General features: G+C 32.0%; 4 protein-coding genes and 1 long non-coding RNA gene across 6 annotated transcripts; 2 read left to right on the top strand and 3 right to left on the bottom strand.

The window, feature by feature from the left end:
* Positions 1–983: 983 nt before the first annotated feature.
* LOC101246168 (3-isopropylmalate dehydrogenase, chloroplastic) lies at positions 984–6,513 on the top strand. The gene is made up of 7 exons (XM_004245770.4): positions 984–1,332; positions 2,479–2,799; positions 2,878–3,039; positions 3,124–3,198; positions 3,381–3,490; positions 3,579–3,651; positions 6,012–6,513. Exons 1-7 carry the CDS (start codon positions 1,162–1,164, stop codon positions 6,201–6,203), a joined length of 1,104 nt encoding a protein of 367 aa, XP_004245818.1. The 5' UTR covers positions 984–1,161; the 3' UTR covers positions 6,204–6,513.
* A 787-nt stretch (positions 6,514–7,300) lies between these two features.
* On the bottom strand, positions 7,301–7,787 carry LOC138338082 (uncharacterized). The gene is made up of 2 exons (XR_011211313.1): positions 7,618–7,787; positions 7,301–7,525 (listed from the first exon to the last, which is right to left on the bottom strand). It is a non-coding gene; the product is annotated as an uncharacterized lncRNA (long non-coding RNA).
* Positions 7,788–7,843: 56 nt separating this feature from the next.
* LOC101246460 (3-isopropylmalate dehydrogenase, chloroplastic) lies at positions 7,844–14,561 on the top strand. Of its 2 annotated transcripts, XM_019215252.3 has the most exons (8): positions 7,844–8,173; positions 8,273–8,431; positions 9,622–9,942; positions 10,020–10,181; positions 10,266–10,340; positions 10,522–10,631; positions 10,723–10,795; positions 13,931–14,561. In XM_019215252.3, exons 1-8 carry the CDS (start codon positions 8,171–8,173, stop codon positions 14,120–14,122), a joined length of 1,095 nt encoding a protein of 364 aa, XP_019070797.1. In that variant the 5' UTR covers positions 7,844–8,170; the 3' UTR covers positions 14,123–14,561. The 2 variants fall into 2 exon arrangements, with proteins under 2 accessions (XP_019070797.1, XP_004245819.1); XM_004245771.5 differs by lacking the exon at positions 7,844–8,173 and having other exon boundaries at positions 8,181–8,431.
* Positions 14,562–14,765: 204 nt separating this feature from the next.
* LOC101247353 (expansin-like B1) lies at positions 14,766–17,032 on the bottom strand. The gene is made up of 4 exons (XM_004245774.5): positions 16,816–17,032; positions 16,635–16,744; positions 15,238–15,546; positions 14,766–15,153 (listed from the first exon to the last, which is right to left on the bottom strand). Exons 1-4 carry the CDS (start codon positions 16,949–16,951, stop codon positions 14,953–14,955), a joined length of 756 nt encoding a protein of 251 aa, XP_004245822.1. The 5' UTR covers positions 16,952–17,032; the 3' UTR covers positions 14,766–14,952.
* Positions 17,033–21,345: 4,313 nt separating this feature from the next.
* LOC101247647 (expansin-like B1) lies at positions 21,346–24,669 on the bottom strand. Its single transcript, XM_004245775.5, has 4 exons — positions 24,323–24,669; positions 23,929–24,035; positions 22,759–23,070; positions 21,346–21,788 (listed from the first exon to the last, which is right to left on the bottom strand). Exons 1-4 carry the CDS (start codon positions 24,462–24,464, stop codon positions 21,588–21,590), a joined length of 762 nt encoding a protein of 253 aa, XP_004245823.1. The 5' UTR covers positions 24,465–24,669; the 3' UTR covers positions 21,346–21,587.
* Between the last annotated feature and the right edge of the window lie 382 nt (positions 24,670–25,051).

Raw genomic sequence — 25,051 nt, 5'->3', positions numbered from 1 at the left:
GACTTAAAAGCTGGTTTTTGACTTATTTAACTGTTTGGCAATACTCAAAATAACTTATTTTAAGTTGAAAAAAACTTATTTTAAGCCAAAAGTTAAAAGCTGGGGTAGGGGTGCTTTTTTTTTTTTTTAGCTTATAAGCTGTTTTATCCAAACGCATAACTGCTTATTTTAATATCTCTTTCTTCCATTTTTCCCTTTTCACGTTTGGCATAATAACTTCAGCACTTTTATCCAAACGCATAACTGCTTATTTTAAAAATAAGTTTCAGCACTTTCAAAAGTACTTTTTTAAAGCTGCTTTTATTAAGCCCATCCAAACGGGCCCTAAGTCTTTTTAGCATTGCCATACATATGAGCGTGGAGAGGGTAGAATATACTCGAACCTTACCCTTATCTTTGCTAGGTAGGAATGTTGTTTCTGATAGACCCTCGTCTCAATTCAACTGATACTTATCTTTGCTAGGTAGGAATGTTGTTTCTGATAGACCCTTGTCTCAATCCAACTGATAAGTAGTCTAGATATAATAGGCAGAGGGGAACAAAACACAAAATAATTACTTTAAAGAAAATGATATATATCCATAAATTTTAAAAATTATTAAAATTCTGCGTATATTTATATCATCATTTCACAATAAATGTGTTCCATTAAAAAATAACCTTACAATATAATGGGCAATCAACAATATAAATAAAACAATACATTAATGACATACTCAAACTTGTTATTAATTCAGTTATAATTATAAACATGAAATACTAATTGTTCTTTTTATCTCAAATTTATCACTCAAACTTTTCGGAAGAGAGAAAAACAAAATACTTGTATTATTAATAGATAATGGGTAATTTTATAAAATATAAAAAATTGAGGTAATTTTTATTTATTTTAAATTTTCAAATATTAGTACTTGATCCAAATACTATTTTTTTCCCCAGTATTTGGAAACTTGAAATATTGAACAAATATATTTACCAGAATTATGACCCAAAATTTTTTCTTATTCTTTGGGTCAAACGGGTCCTTAATTTTGGGTTTGGATGAGTTTTGTCCTCCGCTTGTAGGTCGCAAGCATCTATTCTTTTTCCTTTTTTTCCCCTTTGTTAAATTAGTCCACTCCCTTTACATCAACCATTTCTGCAATTCGAAGGATCTAAACAATGGCTCTTCAGATTGCGAAAAGACTCCTACGATGCCGCACCGATTCAGTTGCATCCTCTGTTAGGTTTTTCGATCGGACCTTCACTTCCCAATCCAATTCCAACTTGATCCGCGCTACTCTTTTCCCCGGCGATGGTATTGGACCTGAGATCGCCGAGTCCGTCAGGCAGGTCTGCTTCTTCGCCCAAATACTTGTTCTCCTTTTTCTCTTGTTATTTGCATACCTATCGTTAGATGCCGATTATTAGAGGTTTGTAATTATACCGTTGTTTGCTTCATATTGTTACTGTTCATCAATGAAGTTGTAATAAATTTGCACATCTGAATATTAGATAGTACTTGTTAGGTTGAACCTCCGGTTTGGGCTCTGGCTGTACTTGTAGGCTGTAGCACTCGTGAAATTCTCCGTTCTCATAATTAATAATTAACGCCGATTGCTGAAATAAGATAGACTTTGTAGTATAATCATTTGTCTTTTTTTATTTATGATGCGAGTGAGGCTGAGATGATGCAGTAACCTTTCCTCATAGGGGTTGAAATTTCCACTTGTCGCCTGTTTAAAGTTTTTTTTTTCTTTGTAAGACTCAACTTGTGCGAATACAGAGGTATGTTGTTGTTGTGCTTTGGGCTGAGGGGCAAGGCTGGGTGTATACTAACCTCTGCAGACTCTACTTGTGGGACTACACTGGATATTTGTTGTTGTGATTATTTTGACATCCTACTAAGTCATAGCTGCAGGAAGATTAAATGCATTTTTGGTACCATGGCTATATAGCTTTTCTTTTTTGTTTATTGGATGAATTGATAGGCTACTTTCCTTGTTCATTATGTTTCGGATGCTCTTATCAGCAAGTCGAATCATTTAGGAATGAAATGGACAAGTAAATATCTTGTCCTAATTAATTGTACAAAGATGCGTGACATAGGTGTTCTCCTTCTAATCCTGCCTGGAGGTTCACGGGCATTAAGGTTAGTTGGATTCTACTATTTTGCTTGACATTTTTCTTCTAGATTGTCCACAATAATGAAAGTTGATTTGCTTCCCTCAGTGACGAATCCAGAATTTAAGTTTTAAGGGTTCAACTTTTAAGTTTTTTAGCATTGAGTCAACTGTATTTTAAAATCATGGTTCGTATCTACTATTTGCTGCTTTTTGTGAAGTCTTAAACATAGGGATATGCTCAGCATCGTAAGCACGGGGTTCAAATGAACTCAATACCAATACTCTATATCCGCCTCTAACTCCCTTGGAGCTAGGGTCTGGTACTTCATTAAGTCTGGGGTTATAAATTGCTAAGTCCTATTTAAAATTACAGATATTCAAGGTTGCTGAGGTACCAATTGAATGGGAAGAACACTATGTGGGGACGGAGATAGACCCTAGAACCAACAGCTTTCTAACATGGGAAAGTCTTGAATCAGTGAGGCGGAATAAGGTTGGTCTGAAAGGGCCAATGGCCACTCCTATTGGAAAAGGTCATCGTTCCTTGAACCTTACATTGAGGAAGGAGTTAAATCTATATGCCAATGTCAGACCTTGCTACAGCCTTCCTGGATATAAGACTCGCTATGATGATGTGAATCTCATCACTATTAGAGAGAACACTGAAGGAGAGTACAGTGGTCTTGAACATCAAGTAAGTATCTTTCTTTATTATTTAACAGAAAATTGCTTATTTCTTGAGTTCTTCAAATTCATTTGCATTTATTATCAGGTAGTAAGAGGTGTGGTTGAAAGTCTCAAGATCATTACCCGTCAAGCAAGTTTAAGGGTTGCAGAGTATGCATTTCACTATGCCAAGACCCATGGAAGAGAGAGAGTGTCTGCAATTCACAAAGCCAACATCATGCAAAAGACAGACGGTCTTTTTCTTAAGGTCTATCCTTATGTCTGGCGTCTCAGTATAATTATATTTTTTATCAACCAACATATGTTGTTCACTTTCTTTCTTCTTGTCCAGTGTTGCCGAGAGGTCGCGGAAAAGTACCCTGATATAAAGTATGAGGAAGTTGTCATTGACAATTGCTGTATGATGGTATGATCAAAGACCAATCACTTCATTGCGACTCCAGTACTAAACATGTTCATCTTAATGAACAACCTTGAATAAGTTCAATGAAAAGTTTAATAGTATAGGACCAAGCCTCATCCTAAAGTTTCATAAATAAAATCTAGAAATATTTGGTGAAATAACATACTTCCTTTTCATGCGTACAGCTTGTGAAAAATCCAGCACTTTTTGATGTTCTGGTGATGCCTAACCTTTATGGTGACATAATCAGTGATCTTTGTGCTGGTTTGATAGGTGGTTTGGGCTTAACTCCAAGGTATGCCATTTTTTTCATTATACGTATCTGATGTCCCATTTGAGTTCATTTTGTCTCATTTTTTTCCTAAAGATGATTTCTCCTACAGTTGCAATATTGGCGAGGGAGGTATTGCCCTTGCTGAGGCTGTGCATGGTTCAGCACCTGATATTGCCGGAAAGGTTTGTATTCATATAGAATATCATGTCCGATGAGAAGATTTTTTTACTCTTATAGCCTGATGCTTCTGTAATTAGTATCTCATTTAACCATCAACTATTACCAAGTTCAATCAATTATTGGGTGGGTATCTGACTTCTTGTATCACTCCCCAAATAGAAGTCAAATTTTTGTGTCATTTCTTAACTTTGATGTTAGATGAAAGAGTGATTCAATGATTTTCAGGCTATTGTACATATATATATATATGTTTGTGTGTGTGCGCGCGCGCGCGTGCGCGCATGTGCCCGTATACACACATATGTATGTGTTATGTGTATGTTTTGTGTTTCCTATCTTTATCTTAAAAACATAACTTTAGTTCAAACTGTAGCTACTATTATTTACTTTTTAGATCTAGTGTTGCACTCGCATCGGGTGTGCTAAATAAGCTTGCAGTCTATTAATGTCCTTCAACTTATTAGCAATGACTAATGCACAATCTATACATATTGATGATTAGTATACTTTGATACTGATGAGCAAAACACACTATAAAATAAGGTGTAGTGCGTCAAAGTTAGTATAGAAAAATATTGTCTCCAAGAGATTGGTTCAAACAATGTTCAAATAATTTTGTCTTAATGCTATTTAGGAGGATAAATTATTTTAGATTGGGATGGCTTTAGAAGTATTGTAATAGGTGTTTAGATAAGACAAAACACATTTGTAGCTTACCGAGGATATAACCCTATAGGAAGATTCAGAGGTCAATGATTAGGATAGAATGTTTGTAGGCAGTCAAGTCTTGTCTAGTTCTTTATCAGTATTGTTTTTATTACACTCGTACTATCTTATTCTTCAATGTAGTGCTTCCTTTACTTCAGTTATTATATGATTTGCTGTTGTTACTGTTTTCTTCTCCATTGTTTTCAGTGTTGATTCTTCACTATATTTGTTTTACCTACTTGATTTTTGTTATCCTTTACTTGAGCCGAGTGTGTATCGAAAACCACCTCTCTACCTTCTCAGTGTAGGGGGTAAGGCTGTGAACACACCACAATCCCCAGACCTCAATTGTGGGATTATACAGTAGGTATGTTGTTGTATAGAGTTGGGATAAAATCTGTCAATAGATGGTGATTTAGTTTGTGGATAAGTTGGAAACTGATGAGAACACGTAATAAATTAACCTATTTTATGAAAAGACAGCCACTTTCTGTTTACCAGGGATGGCTATGAGGTGAAGCGGGGCAATCCTTGACTCACCTTGCCCTGCCTCATTTAGTCTTTTTTGAACATTTTTTATTTTTTTAGTGATGCACATCTGAAAATTAGCCTTGTTCAAATTTTAAGATAAAATTGAGAAAATTTGAAGATTTCTGTATCAGTACTGTTTTGCTAATTTGTACTGTAGCTGGAATAGTGAAAAATCTGACTGTTGGAACATTTTTTTAAAGCAATGTTTTTCCAGAAGCTTTGTAAAAAAAATTTATGTTTGCAGAAGTTTCATCTAAGGAGATCAACAAACAAACAACTAATACACTGATGAAAAAGAACTAAAATGGATTTATCTCCCCCCCTCCCTCCCCCAAATTCCATCCCTACCGTTTACCTCAATGTCAAGATGAAGTGAAGTGGGCAGCCTTTAAACCTTTTACTGATATCTGTGGTACCTAATTAACTCATATACATCCTTGCATGTGTTCTTCTAGTGAAGTAGCAAAGCATATCTGCGACATAGGAAATAAGGTGAGGTGTTACTGTATTATCATGTGCTTTCCTTTCCCTACACACCAAGAATAGAGAATACTAATATTTTACCTTGGAACAAAGAAAGTTCTGAGCAACAGTAAAGTTGCCTCTGTATGGCCTATAGGTCATGCGGTGGAATCAGCCACTGATGCTCTTGTTGGTGTAGGCTGCCTGTGTTACACCTTCTTGGGTGCGACTGTTCTCCAGACCCTGCATTAATTTGGGATGCTTCTTGTACTAAGCTGCCCCTATTTTAAAAAAGATCTTTTTCCTTTTCTGTGTCCTAGGTCCCTGTTTCCCCCCTTAATAGAACTGAATGTTGAATGAGAAGCAACTGAGAAATATATTCTGGTCTTAAGTAGAAGATGCGTTATCTGAATTTTTTTTTGTCTATGATGAAGACCACACATAATTGAAGTATGAAATAAGGATGTAAACAGTGTATGCTTGACACACATCCAGAGGTACTCTGTGTGAATATTTATGTGGTAGGTTTTAGACGGCAGTTGTTTAGTGAGATTCGTTTTTCAAAATGTGGTTCACTTTCTTCTTCCTCTGCCGTTCATTAGGCATGCCCACCCCCTGTTTTTTCGTATTTGTTAATCCAAAAAGAAAATTATGTATGCAGAATTTGGCGAATCCAACTGCTTTGCTTTTGAGTTCTGTGTCCATGCTTCGTCATCTAGAGCTTCATGATAAAGCTGATCGCATCCAAGATGCCATCCTAAAAACAATTGCAGAAGGGAAATACCGAACAGGTGACCTTGGAGGCACTGCCACAACAACTGAGTTCACCAATGCCATCTGCGATCATCTTTGAACATGTGTATAATACATAGTCATTTTGATGTCAATTTTTTAAATTATACAATAGTTAAAAATAACGGTAAGGCGGCAATTGAAAAATCAGCACGAAGTAGTTGTTGAAGATCGTGGCCCCTTGCACCGTACCGTCTATTCATGTATTTACATATTTACAGAAGCCGGTATCACAAGAGGCTAAATATTCACGCAGCCTTTGTTGGTGGCTGTCATCTTTGATTTTCTTAATCACCGTTGTGATTTTGTGACGGACAAAATATCTGTTCATGCTTCCTATTGAATTGAACTGGGAGAAATTGTTTGGCTGATTGTGTAGTCTACCTTTTTTTTAAGAAAAGCGTTGGGGCTCTCTTCCTATCTTTTCCATCAGGGAACAAAGATGTTCTATTTATAATACACTCCATATATTGATTAAAGATATACTTGCATCGTTACATCTTAATGATAATATAGTTTTAAACATAGTCCAAGGTATAAAACATATTCCTGCATAAAAGAATCACACTAACATTTATGATTAAATGTACGGTGTCATATATTAAATTTACAAATATAGCTATACATATTGATGCTGAATGCAAAATGGCAATTAATATGGTTAGATAAATAGACACGGACATTCACATTAGGGACAAAACAAGATGCTCAGGTATACGAGTTTATAATATTTTCTTAAATACCATATGGTCCATGAGATTCTATGATTTATATGTAAGTATCAAAGTATTACAATTTAATGAAATTTCACGAAGACAACCTGCATATAACACGATTTCATTAATAGTTTATTTATTTTTACACGAATTTAATTTGATCAGCCTTATTAACACAAACATTTGGTTAATAAAACCACAATTACTGCTGATCACCCTAGACAAATATGAACTTTATTTGACTCCAAACCATATATATATATGTTAACAATTTTATGTCACACATTTTTTATATTTATTCAAGGAATATGAATATCAGTTTCATAATTTGAGCCAGGTTTCCAATAATCTGGGATCATAGTTTTATCTGAATTAATCCATTTGCTCTTTACTAAACTAGTCATATGTCTATATGTTATACATTCATTTATATGTATGAGCATTTTATATTTAAAAAGAATAAAATAATATATATTTTGATAAAATAAATGGAGTATTACTATTATAATATCGATCCTCAACTCAAATTTATGAAATTTAAAATTCTGAATCCATTTCTCATGATAACATGCATCACACCCAGCTCCATTCTTATAGAGCTTCCATGACGTGCGACGAGTCCATCAATTGACATTTCTTCCATGCTTTCCATAACCACAAGCTCCATCTGATAAAAATATGATGCAAATTAATCAAATGTTAATTTTAATCACTCTATTAATAAAAGGAAAAAAAAGTTGAAAATGAAATATGACTTACTAAGTGTTCCTTGCCATCAGTGGTCTAATAAAATGTAGCTTTATAATAATAATTTTCAGTACCAAAGTAAAATTATACATATCATAAAAGTGGAACAATTATTGAAAGGATAAGCCATTTCTTTTCTTTTTTAGCTAAAAATGTAAAGAAGTGTTAATTTGGATTATGAGAAATGTAGAGATAATAAAGTTGTTTATTTATAGCTGTGTTTTACAAGGGGGCAGGTATTGACTAATTATTTTATTTGAAAAAGAAATATTCAAAGTTTTTGACCAAATTTGTAACAACACTTTTGGTGCTAGAAATTGTCATTGTTTCAAAATCAATGGATGTTACTAACAAATTCAAAAAATACCTTTTCACCCAAAATAATCGAAAAATATCATAAATAGTTATCTCTTAATATTATGTAATTATTTTATATTTTGTAGTATAATTTCTTTTGATTTAGAAACTTAATATTTGACAAATATTATAACCAAACGCTACCCAAGTTTTTCCGAAGTACTCCTTTGGGTCAAACGGGTCCTTAAGTTTGGGTTTGGATCCTCCGATGGTAGGTCGCAAGCGTCTATTCTCTTTCATTTACCACCTTCGTCTCCCTTTAACATTTTAACAAAATTCTGCAACTCTAAGATCTACTATGGCTCTTCAGATTGCAAAAAGACTCCTTCGATGCCGACCTCATGCAGTTGCGCCCTCTGTTAGGTTTTTCGATCGGACCTTCACTTCCCAATCCAATTCCGACTTGATCCGCGCTACTCTTTTCCCCGGCGATGGTATTGGACCTGAAATCGCCGAGTCCGTCAGGCAGGTCTGCTTCTTCGCGAATACTTGTTCTCCTTTATCTTGTTGTTTCCATATATATATATATATATATAGATATATAGAGTTAGATGCTGGTTATTAGAAGTTTGTACCGTTGTTTGCTTCATATTGTTACTGTTCATCAATTATCTGTATGGAAGTTGTAATAAATTTGCACATATGAATATTAGATAGTACTTGCTAGGTTGAACCTCCGGTTTTGCTCCTTGTAGGCTGTAGCACTCGTGAAATTCTACCTTTTCATAATTAATGCCGAATGTTGAAATAAGCTAGACTTTGTAGTATCATCATTTGTCTTTTTTATTTATGATGCGAGTAAGGCTGAGATAATGCAGTAATCTTTCCTCATAGGGGTTGAAATTTCCACTTGTGCGTCTGTTGCAAGTTTTTTTTCTTTGTAAGACTCAACTTGTGGGAATACAGAGGTATGTTGTTGTTGTGCTTTGGTCCTAGGGATAAAGCCTCTTTTGTGGAAGGTAAGGGCAAGGCTGGGTATATACTAACCTTTGCAGACTCTATCTGTGGGACTACATTGGGTATGCTGTTGTTGTGATTAGTTTGACACTCGTACTAAGTCATAGTCACTCATAGCTGCAGGAAGATTAAATGCATTTTTGGTACCATGGCTATATAGCTTTTCTTTTTTCTTTATTGGATGAATTAATAGGCTATTTTCCTTGTTGATTATATTTCGGATGCTCTTATCAGCAAGTCGAATCATTTAGGAATGAAATGGACAAGTAAATATCTTGTCCTTATTAATTGTGCAACGATGTGGGACAAAGAGTTCTTCTGCTAATCCTGCTTAGAGGTTCACGGGCATTATGGTTGGTTAGATTCTACTATTTTTCTAGACATTTTTCTTCTAGATTGTCCACAATAATGAAAGTTGATTTGCTTCCCTCAGTGACGAATCCAACATTTAAGTTTTAAGGGTTCAACTTTTAAGTTTTTTAACATTGACTCAACTGTATTTTAAAATCATAGGTTCGTATCTACTATTTGCTATTTTTTGTGAAGTCATAAACATAGGTATATGCTCAAAGTCGTAAGCGCGAGTTCAGATGAACTCAGTATCGTTACTCTATATCCGCCTCTGACTTCGTTGGAGCTAGGGTTTCTGGTACTTCATTAATTCTGGGGTCATAAATTGCTAAATCCTATTTAAAACTACAGATATTCAAGGTTGCTGAGGTACCAATTGAATGGGAAGAACACTATGTGGGGACGGATATAGACCCTAGAACCAACAGCTTTCTAACATGGGAAAGTCTTGAATCAGTGAGGCGGAATAAGGTTGGTTTGAAAGGGCCAATGGCCACTCCTATTGGAAAAGGTCATCGTTCCTTGAACCTTACATTGAGGAAGGAGTTAAATCTATATGCCAATGTCAGACCTTGCTACAGCCTTCCTGGATATAAGACTCGCTATGATGATGTGAATCTCATCACTATTAGAGAGAACACTGAAGGAGAGTACAGCGGTCTTGAACATCAAGTAAGTATCTTTCTTTATTATTTAATAGAAAATTGCTTATTCTTGAGTTCTTCAAATTCATTTGCATTTATTATCAGGTAGTAAGAGGTGTGGTTGAAAGTCTCAAGATCATTACCCGTCAAGCAAGTTTAAGGGTTGCAGAGTATGCATTTCACTATGCCAAGACCCATGGAAGAGAGAGAGTGTCTGCAATTCACAAAGCCAACATCATGCAAAAGACAGACGGTCTTTTTCTTAAGGTCTATCCTTATGTCTGGCGTCTCAATATAATTCTATGTTTTATTAACCAATATATGTTGTTCACTTTCTTTCTTCTTGTCCAGTGTTGCCGAGAGGTCGCAGAAAAGTACCCTGAGATAAAGTATGAGGAAGTTGTCATTGACAATTGTTGTATGATGGTATGATCAAAGACCAATCACTTTATTGCGAGTTCAGTACTATACATGTTTATCTTAATGAACAACTTCGATAAGTTCAATGAAATGTCTAACAGTATTGGACCAAGCGTCATTCTAAAGTTTCAGAAATACTATCTAGAAATATGTGATGAAATAACATACTTCCTTTTCATGTGTACAGCTTGTGAAAAATCCAGCACTTTTTGATGTTCTGGTGATGCCTAACCTTTATGGTGACATAATCAGTGACCTTTGTGCTGGTTTGATAGGTGGTTTGGGCTTAACTCCAAGGTATGCCTTTTTTTTTTTCATTTAACGTATCTGATGTTTAATTTGAGTTCATTTTCTCATTTTTTTCCCCTAATGATGATTTCTCTTACAGTTGCAATATTGGCGAGGGAGGTATTGCCCTTGCTGAGGCTGTGCATGGTTCAGCACCTGATATTGCTGGAAAGGTCTGTATTCAAATAGGATATCATGTCCCATGCGATTATTGCTTTACTCTTAATTCTTATAGCTTGATGCTTCTGTGATCAGTATCAGTATCTCATTTAACCATTAACTATTACCAAGTTCAATCAATTATTTGTGGGTATCTTCTGACTTCTTGTATAACTTTTCAAATAGAAGTCAAATTTTCTTGTCATTTCGTAACGTTGATGATAGATAAAATAGTGTGTAGACATTGAAATTTTGTGGGACTCCACAAGATGTATTCAATTCGAATTGGGCCTCTAGTAGGTGTGTTCATTTTCAATTAGAATTCTTACAGGCTACTAAAGCCTAAACCCTAGTTCATGCCTATCTAAAGGGTGCTAAATTCCCTTGAAAGACATCTCAAAATATTCTCATAAACTATTGGGTATTTTAAAGATCAAAATCTTGAATATTCTACAATTTGATGGAATATTCATATAGAGGTCAAATTAAATCATCCTAGTTCGAGAAATACGCCACTAACGACCCTCAAATCATGGATAAATCTTTTGAGAAGAGAATCAAGGGAGAAACATATTTGTACTCACAATCTTGATTAATAAAATCATGATTTGAGGGCCGTTAGTGGCGTATTTCTCGAACTAGGATGATTTAGATTTGACATCTATATGAATATTCCATGAGACCATGACTTTTGTGGAATATTTTGAGATCTTGATCTCCTTAGGAAATTTTTGAGATGCCTTAGTACCCTTTATATAGGCATAAACTAGGGTTTGAGATTGAGTAGCCTCCAAAAATCCTAATTTGAGTTGAACACAGTTTGTAAAGTACCAACTAGAATTGAACATATCTTGTAGAGTTCCACAAATTTTCAATGTTTACTTAGTGATTCAAAGATATTCAGACAGTTCTATTTCACTCCATTCAACTTTTATTTATATTTAACTGTGTTCAACTTACACACTCTCACATATATACATATATATATATATATATATAAATATGTATATGTGTATGTGAATGTATATACACATATGTATGTGACTGTGTATGTATATGTTTTGTGTTTTTTATCTTTATCTTAAAAACATAACTTTATGTTTCCGCGTTGTATTGTTCAAGCTGCAGCTGCTATTATTTACTTTTTTTTTGATGTAATGTTGCACTCACATCGGGTGTGCTAAATCAGCTTGCTGTCTATTAATGTGGGACTATACGAAGAGTATTTTCTTTTTCATTTGGATGTCCTTCAATCTTATTAGCAATAATTAATGCACAATGAATACATAGTGATGCTTAGTCTACTTCGGTACTGATGAGGCAAACACACTATAAAAGAAGCTGTAGTGTGTCAAAGATAGTATAGAAAAATAGTCTCCCAAGGGATTGGATCAAACAATGTTCAAATAATTCTTGGCTTAATGCTATTTAGGATGGATACGTTATTTTAGATTGGGATGGCTTAAGAAGTATTGAGGATAGGTGATTAGATAGAACAAAACACATTTGTAGCTTACCAGGACTTAACCCTATAGGAAAATTTAGAGGTCGATGATTAGGATAGAATGTTTGTAGGAAGTTGAGTGGTGTATAGTATTTATCATTATTGTTTTTACTATACTCATACTATCTTATTCTTCAATTACTGCCTCCCTTAAGTTATTTTATGATTTGTTGTTGCTACTGGTCTCTTCTCCATTGTTTTCCTTGTGGATTCTTCACTAATTACTACATTTGTTTTACCTACTTGATTTTTGTTATGCTTCACTTGAGCCGAGGGTTTATCGAAAACCACCTCTCTACCTTCTCAGGGTGGGGGTAAGGCTGCATACACACCACACTCCCCATGCCTCACTTGTGTGATTATTCTTGGTATGTTGTTGTATAGAGTTGGGAATAAAATCTGTCAATAGATGGTGATTTAGTTTGTGGAAAGTTAGAAACTGACGAGGACACCTAACATACTAACCTATTTTAAGAAAAGACAGCCACTTTCTGTCTACCAGGGATGGCAATGAGGCGGGGCAGGGCAATCCTTGACTCACCTTGCCCTGCCTCATTTAGTCATTTTTTTTATTTTTTTGTGATACACATCTGTATCAGTACTGTTTTGCTAATTTGTACTGTAGCTGAATAGTGAAAAATCTGAACTCTTGTAACATTTTTTAAAGCAATGTTTTTCCAGAAGCTTTGTAAAAACAATTTATGTTTGTGTATATTTTGTTAAAGGATGGTGTAGTCCAGTCCTATTTGAACCCCCCAACAAAATTCCATCGCTACTGTTTACTACTATGTCAAGATGAAGTGAAATGGGCAGCCATAAAACCTTTTACTAATATCTGTGGTACCTAATTAACTCATGTACATCCTTGCATGTGTGCTTCTACTGAAGTAGCAAAGCATATCGGCGACATAGGAAATAAGGGGAGATGGTACTGTATATCATGCTTTCCTTACACACCAAGAATAAGAATACTAATATGTTACAGCTATCCTTTCTCTTGGAACAAAGGGAGTTCTGAGCGATATTAAAGTTGCCTCTGTGTGACCTATCGGTCATAGGAAATGAGTTGAAGTGTTACTGTATTATCATGTGCTTTGCTTTCCGTACACACCAAGAATAGAGAATACTAATATTTTACCTTGGAACAAAGGGAGTTCTGAGCAACAGTAAAGTTGCCTCTGTGTGACCTATAGGTCATGCCGTGGAATCAGCCACTGATGCTCTTGTTGGTGTAGGCTGCCTGCGTTACACCCTCTTGGGTGTGACTGTTCTCCAGACCCTGCGTTAACATGGGATGCTTCTTGTACTAAGCTGCCCCTTTTTAAAAAAAGATCTTTTTCCTTTTCCATATTGGTGTATCCTAGGTCCCTGTTTTTTCCCTTTATAAGACTGAATATTGATTGAGAATCAACTGAGAAGTATATTCTGGTCTTAATTAGAAGATTCTTTATCTGAAATTTTTTTGGTGTCTATGATGAAGACCACACTTTAAATTGGAATATGAAATAAGGATGTAAACAGTGTATGCTCGACACACATCTATTTTTTAAAATGTAGTGCACTTTCTTGTTCATCTGCCATTCATTAGGCATTGCACCCCTGTTTTATCGTATTTATTGATCCAAAAAGAAAATTATGTGTGCAGAATTTGGCGAATCCAACTGCTTTGCTTTTGAGTTCAGTCTCTATGCTTCGTCATCTAGAGCTTCATGATAAAGCTGATCGCATCCAAGATGCCATCCTAAAAACAATTGCAGAGGGGAAGTACCGAACAGGCGATCTTGGAGGAACTGCCACAACAACTGAGTTCACCAATGCCATCTGCGATCATCTTTGAACATGTGTATATACATATAGTCGTTTTGATGTCAATTTTGATAGTCTTACATTATACAGTAGTTTAAAATAACGGTAAGGCGGCAATTGAAGATCGTGGCCCCTTGCACCGTACCGTCTATTCATGTAGTTACAGAAGCTGGTAAGACAAAAGGCAAAATATTCACGCAGCCCGTGTTGGTGGCTGTCATCTTGATTTTCTTAATCACCATTCTGATTTTGTAACGTTGAGACTTGACAAAATATCTGTTGATGCTTCCTATTGAAGTAGGAGAAATTGTTTGGCTGATAAAAAAAAAGCGTTGGGGCTCTCTTCCTGGGAAAATTACCAATTTTATCAGGTAAATTTCTAATATTTGTCATCATGATTTATTTATAATTAACGCGTATATGACTACTAATTATCAATGATAAAGGGATCAAAGATTTTCTATTTATAATTTATATATGTTGATTAAAGATATACTTGCATCGTTACATCATATAGTTTTAAACATAGTCCAAGGTACAAAACATATTACTACATAAAAGAATTACAATAACATGTATGATTAAATGTACCGAGTCATATAACACAAGTGTTAAAATTAAATTTACAAATATAGAATGCAATATGATAATAAATAGACATGGACATTCATATGTACATTAAAACTTGTAGTTTATTTATTTTTACACGAATTTAATTTGGTCAGCCTTATTAACACAAACATTTGGTAAATAAAACTACAATGGCTGCTGATAACCCTGGACAAATTATTAACTTTATTTGACTCCAAACCACAGTATATATAAATTGACAATTTTTTTAATTCTTTTTTTTGTATTTGTTCAAGGAATCTGAACATCAGTTTCATAAATAGAGCCAGGTTTCCAATAATCTGGAATCACAGTTTTGTCTGAGTTAATCCATTTGGTCTTTTCACCTTCTTTTATTTGAATCCTTAATTTAAGATCTCCCTTTGGTGGATTTGCCAAATCAAAAACTGCTCCATATGACCTCCTCATCGGTATCCATTTGTAGGTTTTTACCTGTATATATCATTTACGTTACGTGTTTAGATAAAAGTGTTTTGAAAATAATTTTAAAAAATGAGAGGATATACATATACATACATCGTAGATTTCAATTGCTATGATATCAGCATAACCACCATTGTTAAATAGGAATATAGCAAGGTAGCCATGATAGTTGCTATGTTCATTAATTTTGATTTTGAGATTGCCATATTTGCAAGAAACTCTTTTGTAGTCAACATCAACCACTCCCTTTGGGAACAACATGTGAGCTAGCTTTGGATGCTTAGCCATTTTAGCAAATGCATCTGAGCTGAGAATAAAGTCAGTTCCAGGCCCCTCACCACTGTCAGTCACTAACACCTTAACACCCTCGTTGCTACATAATGCCTCGTCCTTGCACCTCACCTGTAATATTCATATACGCGATAACTATAAGGTAATTTACAAGTAAATCGTAATGACAAATATTAGAAATTGTTTTACCTGATAAAATTGGTAACTCCCCAATATATATATAATTTATATATAACTTATATCGATTCGAATTTAATTGAAGTTGTGTAGACAATTCATGTTTACAACTTGCTTTTTAAACTAGTCATATGTACATATTAGAGCAGTCAATATATGGGCTAGGGCTGTGGGGCCGATCTGGCTTAATCCAAGATTTAATAGGGCTGAGCTACTATTTTTGAAGCCAACATGTGAATAGGGCTTTTTAGCCGGCCTGTATAAGTCTGCTGATTTGTGGGGTTTGAGAAATATCGATAGGGCCGGCCCGTGGGCTAGTAAAAATTAATTAAAAAATATAATATAATATTAAAAATTAAAATTAAAGAGAGTCCAAACTCAAAACAATTAGGTTAATATTACTTTTACTTGAAAAAAAAACTTAATAAATATTATAAAGATAATTTTATTTGTGGATTGATTAAAAAGTAGTAACATTAACATCATCTACTATTTTTTTGTCAATATTTATGATAATATTTTTAAATTATAATTTATAATTTAATAATTCTAAAAATAATATAAGTTTTAAAAAATTTTGTCAATATTTATGATAATATTTTTAAATTATAATTTATAATTTAATAATTCTAAAAATAATATAAGTTTTAAAAAATTGAGCTAGCCCGGCAAGCCGGTAGCCCACATACTTGTGGGCTGGGCCGGTCATTTCCTGACCCACACAAAAAAATGGGCTTGCCCGGCAAGCCTGTAGCTCACGTACTTGTGGGTTAGGCCGATCATTTTCTATCCCACACAAAAAAATGGGTTAGCCCGGCCTGACCCATAAAATGTCGAAACCTGTATGAGTTAGCCCGGATGGAGTGGGCTAGCCCATAGTATATATGTTATTGATTCATTTATATAAATAAATAATATGTATTTCCAACGTACGTAATCTAGTAAACCAAATGTAGTACTACTATTATAACATCCTACGCTCGAATCTATAAAGTTCAAATTCTGAATTCGTTTCTATATACCTGATAACATGCACCACATCCAACTCCATTCTTATAGAGCTTCCATGACGCGGCGGTAACGAGACCATCATTGACATATCTTCCATGCTCTCCATAACCACAAGCTCCAGCTGATCAAATATATGTTGCAAATTAATCAAATGTTACTTAAATTAATAACTAAAAATTAAATGTGACTTACTAGGTGTTCCTTTGCCATCAGAGGTCTTATAAAATGTAGCTTTAGAATAATAATTTTCAGTACCAAAAGAAAATGTAGGCAAAAGTAAAATTATACATATCATAAAAGTGGAACAATTATTGAAAGAGATAGCCATTTTTTTTAAGCAAAAAATGTAAAGAAGTGTTAATTTGGATTATGAGAAATGTAGAGATAATAAAGTTGTTTATTTATAGTTGTGTGTTACAAGGGGCAGGTATTGACTATATGGCCAACTTTGTATTAGTCTTAATTATTTTATTTGAAAAAAGAAATATTCAAAGTTTTTGACTAAATTTGTATAAACTATGGATAACATCACGAAAAAGAAAAAAAGAAAACTTCTTTTTTCTGATTTTAAGATAAGTTTAGAATTTGATTAGCATCTTCTTTGAAGCAACAACAGCTAATTAATGATGATTATTTAAATCCCATTTTAAATTTAACTATACTTTGTGCTAGAAATTGTCATTATTTCAAAATCAATGGATGTTTAGTACCTTCTTTTGCCGCGTCCGTACGCTATTTAATAAAATACTCGTTCCGTTTTATATTAGTTATCAATTTTTTCTCATACCCACCTTTTTGAAAAAATATCACAAATAAAAAGTGTACTCTTTAATTTACATTTTTTCCTAATTTTTAAAAGTAATTAAGGTGAACAATTAATACGTAATGAAAAGAGCAGTGTTTAAAATTGTATACGAATTTATTTAAGAAATAATGAAGATTTTTGAGTTTAAACTGTCAATGTTATCTTCTAAATGAGTGGTGATAAGAATTTTACATGCCTTTTGATTTAAATGAATGATGATTGAGCGTTTTGATAAAATTTGTTTTTAGGAATATGATAATTAAATCGTTTTCAAAGAAAAAATGTCATTTTATTCAAAACAAATTAAATAGAAAATTTATCGATCACATAATCAATACTAGAGAAAATAATACTATATATTATCTTAAAACCTTGTCGACAGCTCATTGTTTGTGAATTTAAATTATGTCACACAGGAATGTTTCAATTAATTATTTGATCGTTAGACTTTTAATTTATCTACTTTTATAATTTCTTGAAATATGTTTTGTATTTTTTACCAATCGAACACTATAAGAAAATACTTTTTATTCATTAATCAAATATGAAAAAATAAACTATAAAATTCATTTATTTTCCGAGAACACATTATTTTTAGAAAATATGATTCATTCCATACCGAACACAAAACATAAATGAGATAATTAAGAACAAATAACTATTAATAGATAAATTCTCTTATGATTAAAAAAGAGATAATTATAGAAATCACATATTTTAAGGTAAAATTACAATTTATCCCTTAAAAGTTTATAATTACAATAATCCCTCAAAACGGATACATAAATATAAGCGCTGATCCATTCATCTAATGCGCGAGATACATTGATCGTTAAGTAAGATACATTATATTTTGTACATGATACATTAATTTGATGTACATTTTATACATGATACACTAATTTGATGCGCGAGATACACTAATCTGATGCTTGAGAAAAACTAATCTGATGTGCGATGTACATTTTATACATGATTTACTAATATGATTGCGAGATACATTAATGTGATGTGTGAAAATGAAATTTTTTGAACATTTATAAAACTTATAGGGAATAATAATAATAAATAAACTAAAAGATGGAATTTCTGTAATTAAACCATTAAAATATTATGGCCATCTAATTGGAATTTATTTTTAACCCATATCTTAGATGGTAAGTTCAGACCAATTCAACTAGAAATTGGAACACGTCTCCATATAATTAAAAAAAAATTAAGTACCATGTAAAAGTAAAAGACGAAATATATAGGCTAATATCTATAATAACTCTTCAACTTTTATTTTTAATCCCATAAACTCTAAGGAAATAAATAATCAAAGTTAGTTTAAACCCCAACGAATATAAATATAAATTAATCAGACATCTCAATAGCAATATTTTTATATTAACTTATCCTTTTATAATATCAAATGTTCTTTACTGGTATATAATTTCTAAAATATTTTGATACTTTAATATACTATATTAGAAGACAAGATATACACACGCATGAAATTTATGTGGTTATATATATATATATAAAGCTTCTAATTAAGTGTAAAAAGAAGAAATAAAAAACAAAATTCTTTCTATATATATATATATATATAAAGCTTCTAATCTAAGTGTAAAAAGAAGAAATAAAAACAAAACTTTTTAAAATATAAAAGCCTGTCATTCTTTCTACAACTTACAAAAAATAACGCCTCACATATATTAACACTCATTGTAAACCTAGCTAGTAACACCGAATCCTACGACGACAATATATTCAGTGAAAATTTATCAGAAAATTTGAAAAAATAGAATATACGTAGATCTTATACCTCATAAAATTTCGACAGCATGGATATCACACTACAACAAAAATGACTTTTAGTGACATTAAATATTGATATTAATAAAGAATGCTAAATTCTTTACCGGCATTAGTTAAGTGTCATTAGAACCAGTGTCGCTAAAGGCTTAAGGAACATATACAAAGCGTGACAATTGCAGCTAAAAATATATATTTAGCGAAAATTAAAAATTAATTACCGTTAATGATTATTTTTGTTGTAGTAGATCAGTTGCACCACCTTGGTTCAATACAACAACAGCAAGATAATTAGCATACTTGCTATGTTCATGAATTTTAACCATAAGATTTCCACCATAACCACAAGAAACTCTTTTCCACATAAATGAGTTGCCAAACCTGTAATCACATCAAAATTAATTGAAAAAAAAAAGTATATTTGTAACATATTAATACTACTCCTAATTACTTTGATATATTTAAAAAGTATTTTTGAATTTAGTTAGTTAAACATAAAATATTTTTCACGATTTCTTTTTCAAACTAAGCTAATTTTAAAAATTTGATCAAACATACTAGACGATTATAATTTGAGCTTATATATACCAGGTAACTTATTACTATAATCCCATCAATTATTATTGGTTCCCAATTTGAGTTACATCTCATTGTGTTTCATATTGTTAGTGAAATAAAACTTTAAACTTTGACTGAAATATTAAAGGGGCTTAATTTCAATAGACACCGCGACAATGCATGTAATATATCATGTCACCTAAAAGATAACACGCTACTGATATAATTATATTGTCGATAAAAATGAAATAAGTAGGTACGTACCTGGTAACATGCACCACAACCAGCTCCATTTGTGTAGAGAAACCTAGAGGCTGTGCACACTTTCACCATTGTTCACATCTTTACCATAGTCTCCATAACCACATGCACACATACATCAAAATTAATGTTAAAACAATTATTAAAGTAATAATCGACGAAAATTTCGTGTTTAATTAATATGTGATATTCATATGTCTTTTTTTTTAATTTGAAAAAATATATAAAAAAAAGGGTTAAAAATGCTCCTGAACAATATCATAATGTGATATTCAAGTGTTCAACGTTAGTCATGAGTATTTTTTATAAAATAGATGAATGAAGGATATATTTAGATCTTTTACGATAATACAAAGGCATTTTTGACTTTTTTTTAAAAAAAGTGTAGAAGTAGTTAATTAAAAAACTAGGTTTGGCTATAGGATAATGCTGGCATAAGCATAATATTCATGCACATAAAAATGCAAGAATATTTAAGTGAATGATCCATTTTTTATTTCGTTCACAAATTAATTACCAATTAATTGAAGACTTTAATCTGTATGATAAAAATTAAGTGAAAAAAAATCTCACTTTTATAGTGAAATTAGTAAGGAGTGGAGATTTATATTAGGAGCCACGTTTCTTCTCCACTATGGACAGTGGAAACCAAATGCACATTATTATTAATTTCATTTTGTTCATTTCAATTATTAAAATTATTTCATCAAAAGATGATACGTATTCAATCTGTTTAAATAATTTTTGGGCGAGTTAAATAAATATATTTAGTGTAATTTCATAAGCGAGATATGAAAAGGGTAAAGTGTATATTGACTTTATCCTTACCTTAAGATAAGATCAAGAGATTATTCTCGATAGACCCTAGCTGATTAAAGGAAGTAGATATATTCTCAACTTATTATTACGATCAACTTGACACAACTTATATCCAACCCTCAAAAACCTCTGACCCACTCATTTATTAATTCAGTCAATTCTATTTTTCCGCTCCAAACAAATTACTTGGTTCTAACTTATTTGATTTTAATTTTGAAGAGCATCCACCTTAACATTTTAGCAATCACCATCAATTTGGAAGATTATAGAACCTAACAAAAACCTAGTGCCTTTGCATTTTATATACTTCAAAAACATATAAAGCCATGTGTAATTTAGGCAAAGAGTCAAAGTGGTTAATGAGCTACATGTGTAATAGATATATGAAAAATTTACTATCGAAGATAGATTTATCTAATCTCAAAATTTTATATATGTCACGTAAATTATAACAAAGAGAGTAATAGTTTAGTATACAGTTTATTTAGACATGATTTCTAGTTTTATTGACTTAGAGTATAATAGAGAAACACATGCAAATTTTACATATGACTAATTTATTTATATCAAACACACACAAAAAAAGAAAAAGATCACTACAATACATGCATGCCCTACAACATTACAAATTTTACTAAATCTTGTATGATTTTTTTTATTTGATAAATTTCTAAATAAAGCACTTTGCAAGCCACATGACATTATACAACATAGTAACTATTTAGTCTAGCATAAGGTATGTGTCATAAGCAATGCCAGCCTTCCATTGATCAGGTAAAACATCAGCCAATTGTACCCATTTAGTTGCTTCCCCATTAACACTAACTTGAACTCTGAAAGTGAGTGATCCTTTTGGTGGATTTGGCATGTCCCATACTGCTCCATAGGCCTTTCTCATGCCCTTCCATTCCTTACAATCAGCCTACACATACATACATACATACCATCATCGTCTTATTTTTTTCACGTTACTAATTTCACAATATATGCAATGTTTGTACGTTACATGCAGATATATATAATCTTTTAGGAGTAGATTTGAGAAATCGTTACTCAACTAATAGTTGTTATCTAGAAGTTCACTCATTTTGATTCTATTTTTTTTTCTTTTTGACAAAATAACAATTTTTTTGAAATAATAACTATTAGTTGAGTAATCAACTTAGAAACCAACTCTATAGTTTAGCTAATACTTTAGCAATCGTACTAGTTAAACAAATAATGAGAGAGAATTACCAATATATACTATATATAGGTGGATGACTGGATCTAAATATTTTTTTGGCTCCCTTTGGCATATAATGAAATTAAACAACTTCATCGAAAATTTTTATTATATATTTATAAAATAAGATAAGATTTGTTTTCCTTTTATATATATATATATATATATATATATATATATATATAAAATAGACGATATATCTTTATGAACTACTTCATCTGTTTATTTTTTTATATTTTAAAGGGAAAAAAGATAAATATAACGTCAAACTATCTAAATGGTACGCAGTTACCATTCATCGTACTTTTGGACATTAGTGCCCTCGCTATACAAAAACTCAAGCATATATGCCCTTCACTCTAAATGAAGACTAAATAGGGAGACGTGACACAATCTTATTCATCGATCCGATATTTAATAAATGTCGGTAGGTGGATAAGATTATGACACGTGTATATTCGTTAGTATAAAAAATATATATATACTCTAGTTTTTGAACTACATGGACATGAATTCCCAAAAATACGACGGAGGGTATATGTATATCATTTACAATGTAACATATAATATCACATAGTTTATATATACCAAGTGGAGGATTTATTTCTAACAAAATTCATTTTATGACTCAGAATAATAAAATTTAAATTTTGAATTCGCGTCTTACCTGCCAAACCTCAACAGCTTCAATGTCAAATGCACCACTTTGATATATTGGTACAATAGCCAAATAGTTACAAAATCTGCTATGTTCATGAACTTTAATCATTAAATTATAACCATAGTATGTACAAGGTACTCTTCGATATTCAACGTCAACAACTCCATAAGCCAACAAATGATTAGCCATTCCTGAGGTAGCCATGTCTGAATAAGCACGTACACTTAGTATGAAATCTGTATGGTCACCTTCACCATGATCTGTTACAACTATTTTTGTACCTTCATCTGTGCAATGACCTGGTACCTTGCACCTAACCTGTTGTACGTTTGCAAAAAAAAAATTAGGAAGCGCGAGAATCTGTTTTCCAACATGTGTTTTGCGGGAAAAATGAATGGAAAAATCGTGTTTTTGATTCAATTTTTTGAAAAAGATAAATAAAGATTCCGAAAAAAAAAACTTTTTAAAGATATACTGCTGGATCGGTGCAGATTATAATGTTGAAGTGAGCTTGAATCTTCTTAAAGAGAGTGAGATATCCATGCATTAATCTAAATGATTATTTATTCATTTTATTTTCAACTGTAATTATTTACCGTAGGAAAACACTTAAATATGTCATCGAACTTTGAGAAAAGGCTCTAATCCGTTAAAAGTTCAGCTCATCTATGTCATTTCCCTCTGAGAAAAGGCTCATCCATGTCATTACTTGTTAACAAAAAATAATTCTGGTTTTGCAAAATTATTTTTGACATGTGGTAAATTATGATTTGATCACGTCCTTAATTGAATTATTTTTCAAAAAGAAAAAAAATTAAATATGTCATCAAACTTTGAGAAAAGTTTCATCTACGCCACCTATTAAAAAATTGGCTTATTTATGCCATTTTAATTAACATATAAATGACATAAATGTGTTTTTTTAAAGGTTATTTGGTACACTTGTATATGGTTATGTGGGTGTCACTTTCATTACTTTTTAATTTTTGAAGTTTAAACTAGCTAAACGAATAATTATGTTTAGAAAAGTTGCTACCTATTCTTTTTATTTCAATTAAGAATATTTTATTTTAATTTGATACAAAATTTAAAAAAATAAAGAATATTTTTAAACGTTATAACCTTAAACAAATTAAAACGACTAAAGTATATAGTATTATAATATAATGAATATACCTGATAGCAAGCACCACATCCAGTTCCATTCCTGTAGAGCCTAGAGACTCCACTCACTTTGCCATCATAAATTTTCCTTCCATATTCACCAAATCCACAAGCTCCACCTGTTTTATTTTTGTTACAACAATACTAATAAGGTTGATTATCTTATTATTAACCTTAATTATAACATATCATAACATAATTAACATAAAATATTGCTTAAAATCGATATCTATTAGAAAACGAGATTGTGTAACTATAACATTTCAATTTATTTTTAACCTGTTTAAATTAAACTCAATCTATACAGTCTCATTTGCCACGACTACACGCATGTATAAGTATATATATCTATCGCGCGTAGACACAGAAAAAACGATGAAATTATTGAGGGGAAAATTACACATACTAGGGGTTCCATAGCAATCAGGGCTGCCATAATAAGTAGCTCTACTATAAAGGGAATTTGCTTCTTGGCCATAACAAATTGAAGGATAAATTATAATTGTCACAAGTAGAAAAATTATACAATGGCTATTATTGAAAACCATATCTTATGATAAAAATTTCAAAATTACTAAGAAATTATTCAAAAGGAAGTGGATGAGAAATGATGAAATGTAAAGGCTATATATAGTTGAATTTTTGTACTATAGAAAGCAGCCATTAAGGGAAATATAAAAATATTCTTATTCTTATATACGTATAAAATAATTTTTTCTAAAAATTTCTACATGATTTGTTCCACTAAGGAGTAGGGGGATTAAGCAAGTGGAAGATGGGGTTAAGTACTAATTAAATTTGATAAGTACATTGTTTTTGGCACTTTATAATATAATTCAATCACGCGTTACTCCAATTAATGACACTTTAAGATTTAATTAAGAAGGAATGAAAAGCTTAATAAATTAATTATTTTCTACTAATAATTAAATGTTTTTAATTTCCACTATCGACAACAATAAATATCTTTGCTTACTCTTTCTAATGTAAAAATATTTTAATCACTTTCATTGTGAGTATTATAAATAAGTTATGTGTTCAATACCATTTTTAATTTCATAATCCGATTTTTTTTTAATATCTCTGGTCTAATAGTAAATTTTAGAGGTTATATTCTTCATTAATTTAGCAATCG

This window comes from Solanum lycopersicum, chromosome 8, assembly GCF_036512215.1.
Source record: "Solanum lycopersicum chromosome 8, SLM_r2.1".
Taxonomy (NCBI): Eukaryota; Viridiplantae; Streptophyta; class Magnoliopsida; order Solanales; family Solanaceae; genus Solanum; species Solanum lycopersicum.
This window is presented reverse-complemented; position numbering and strand designations above follow the sequence as displayed.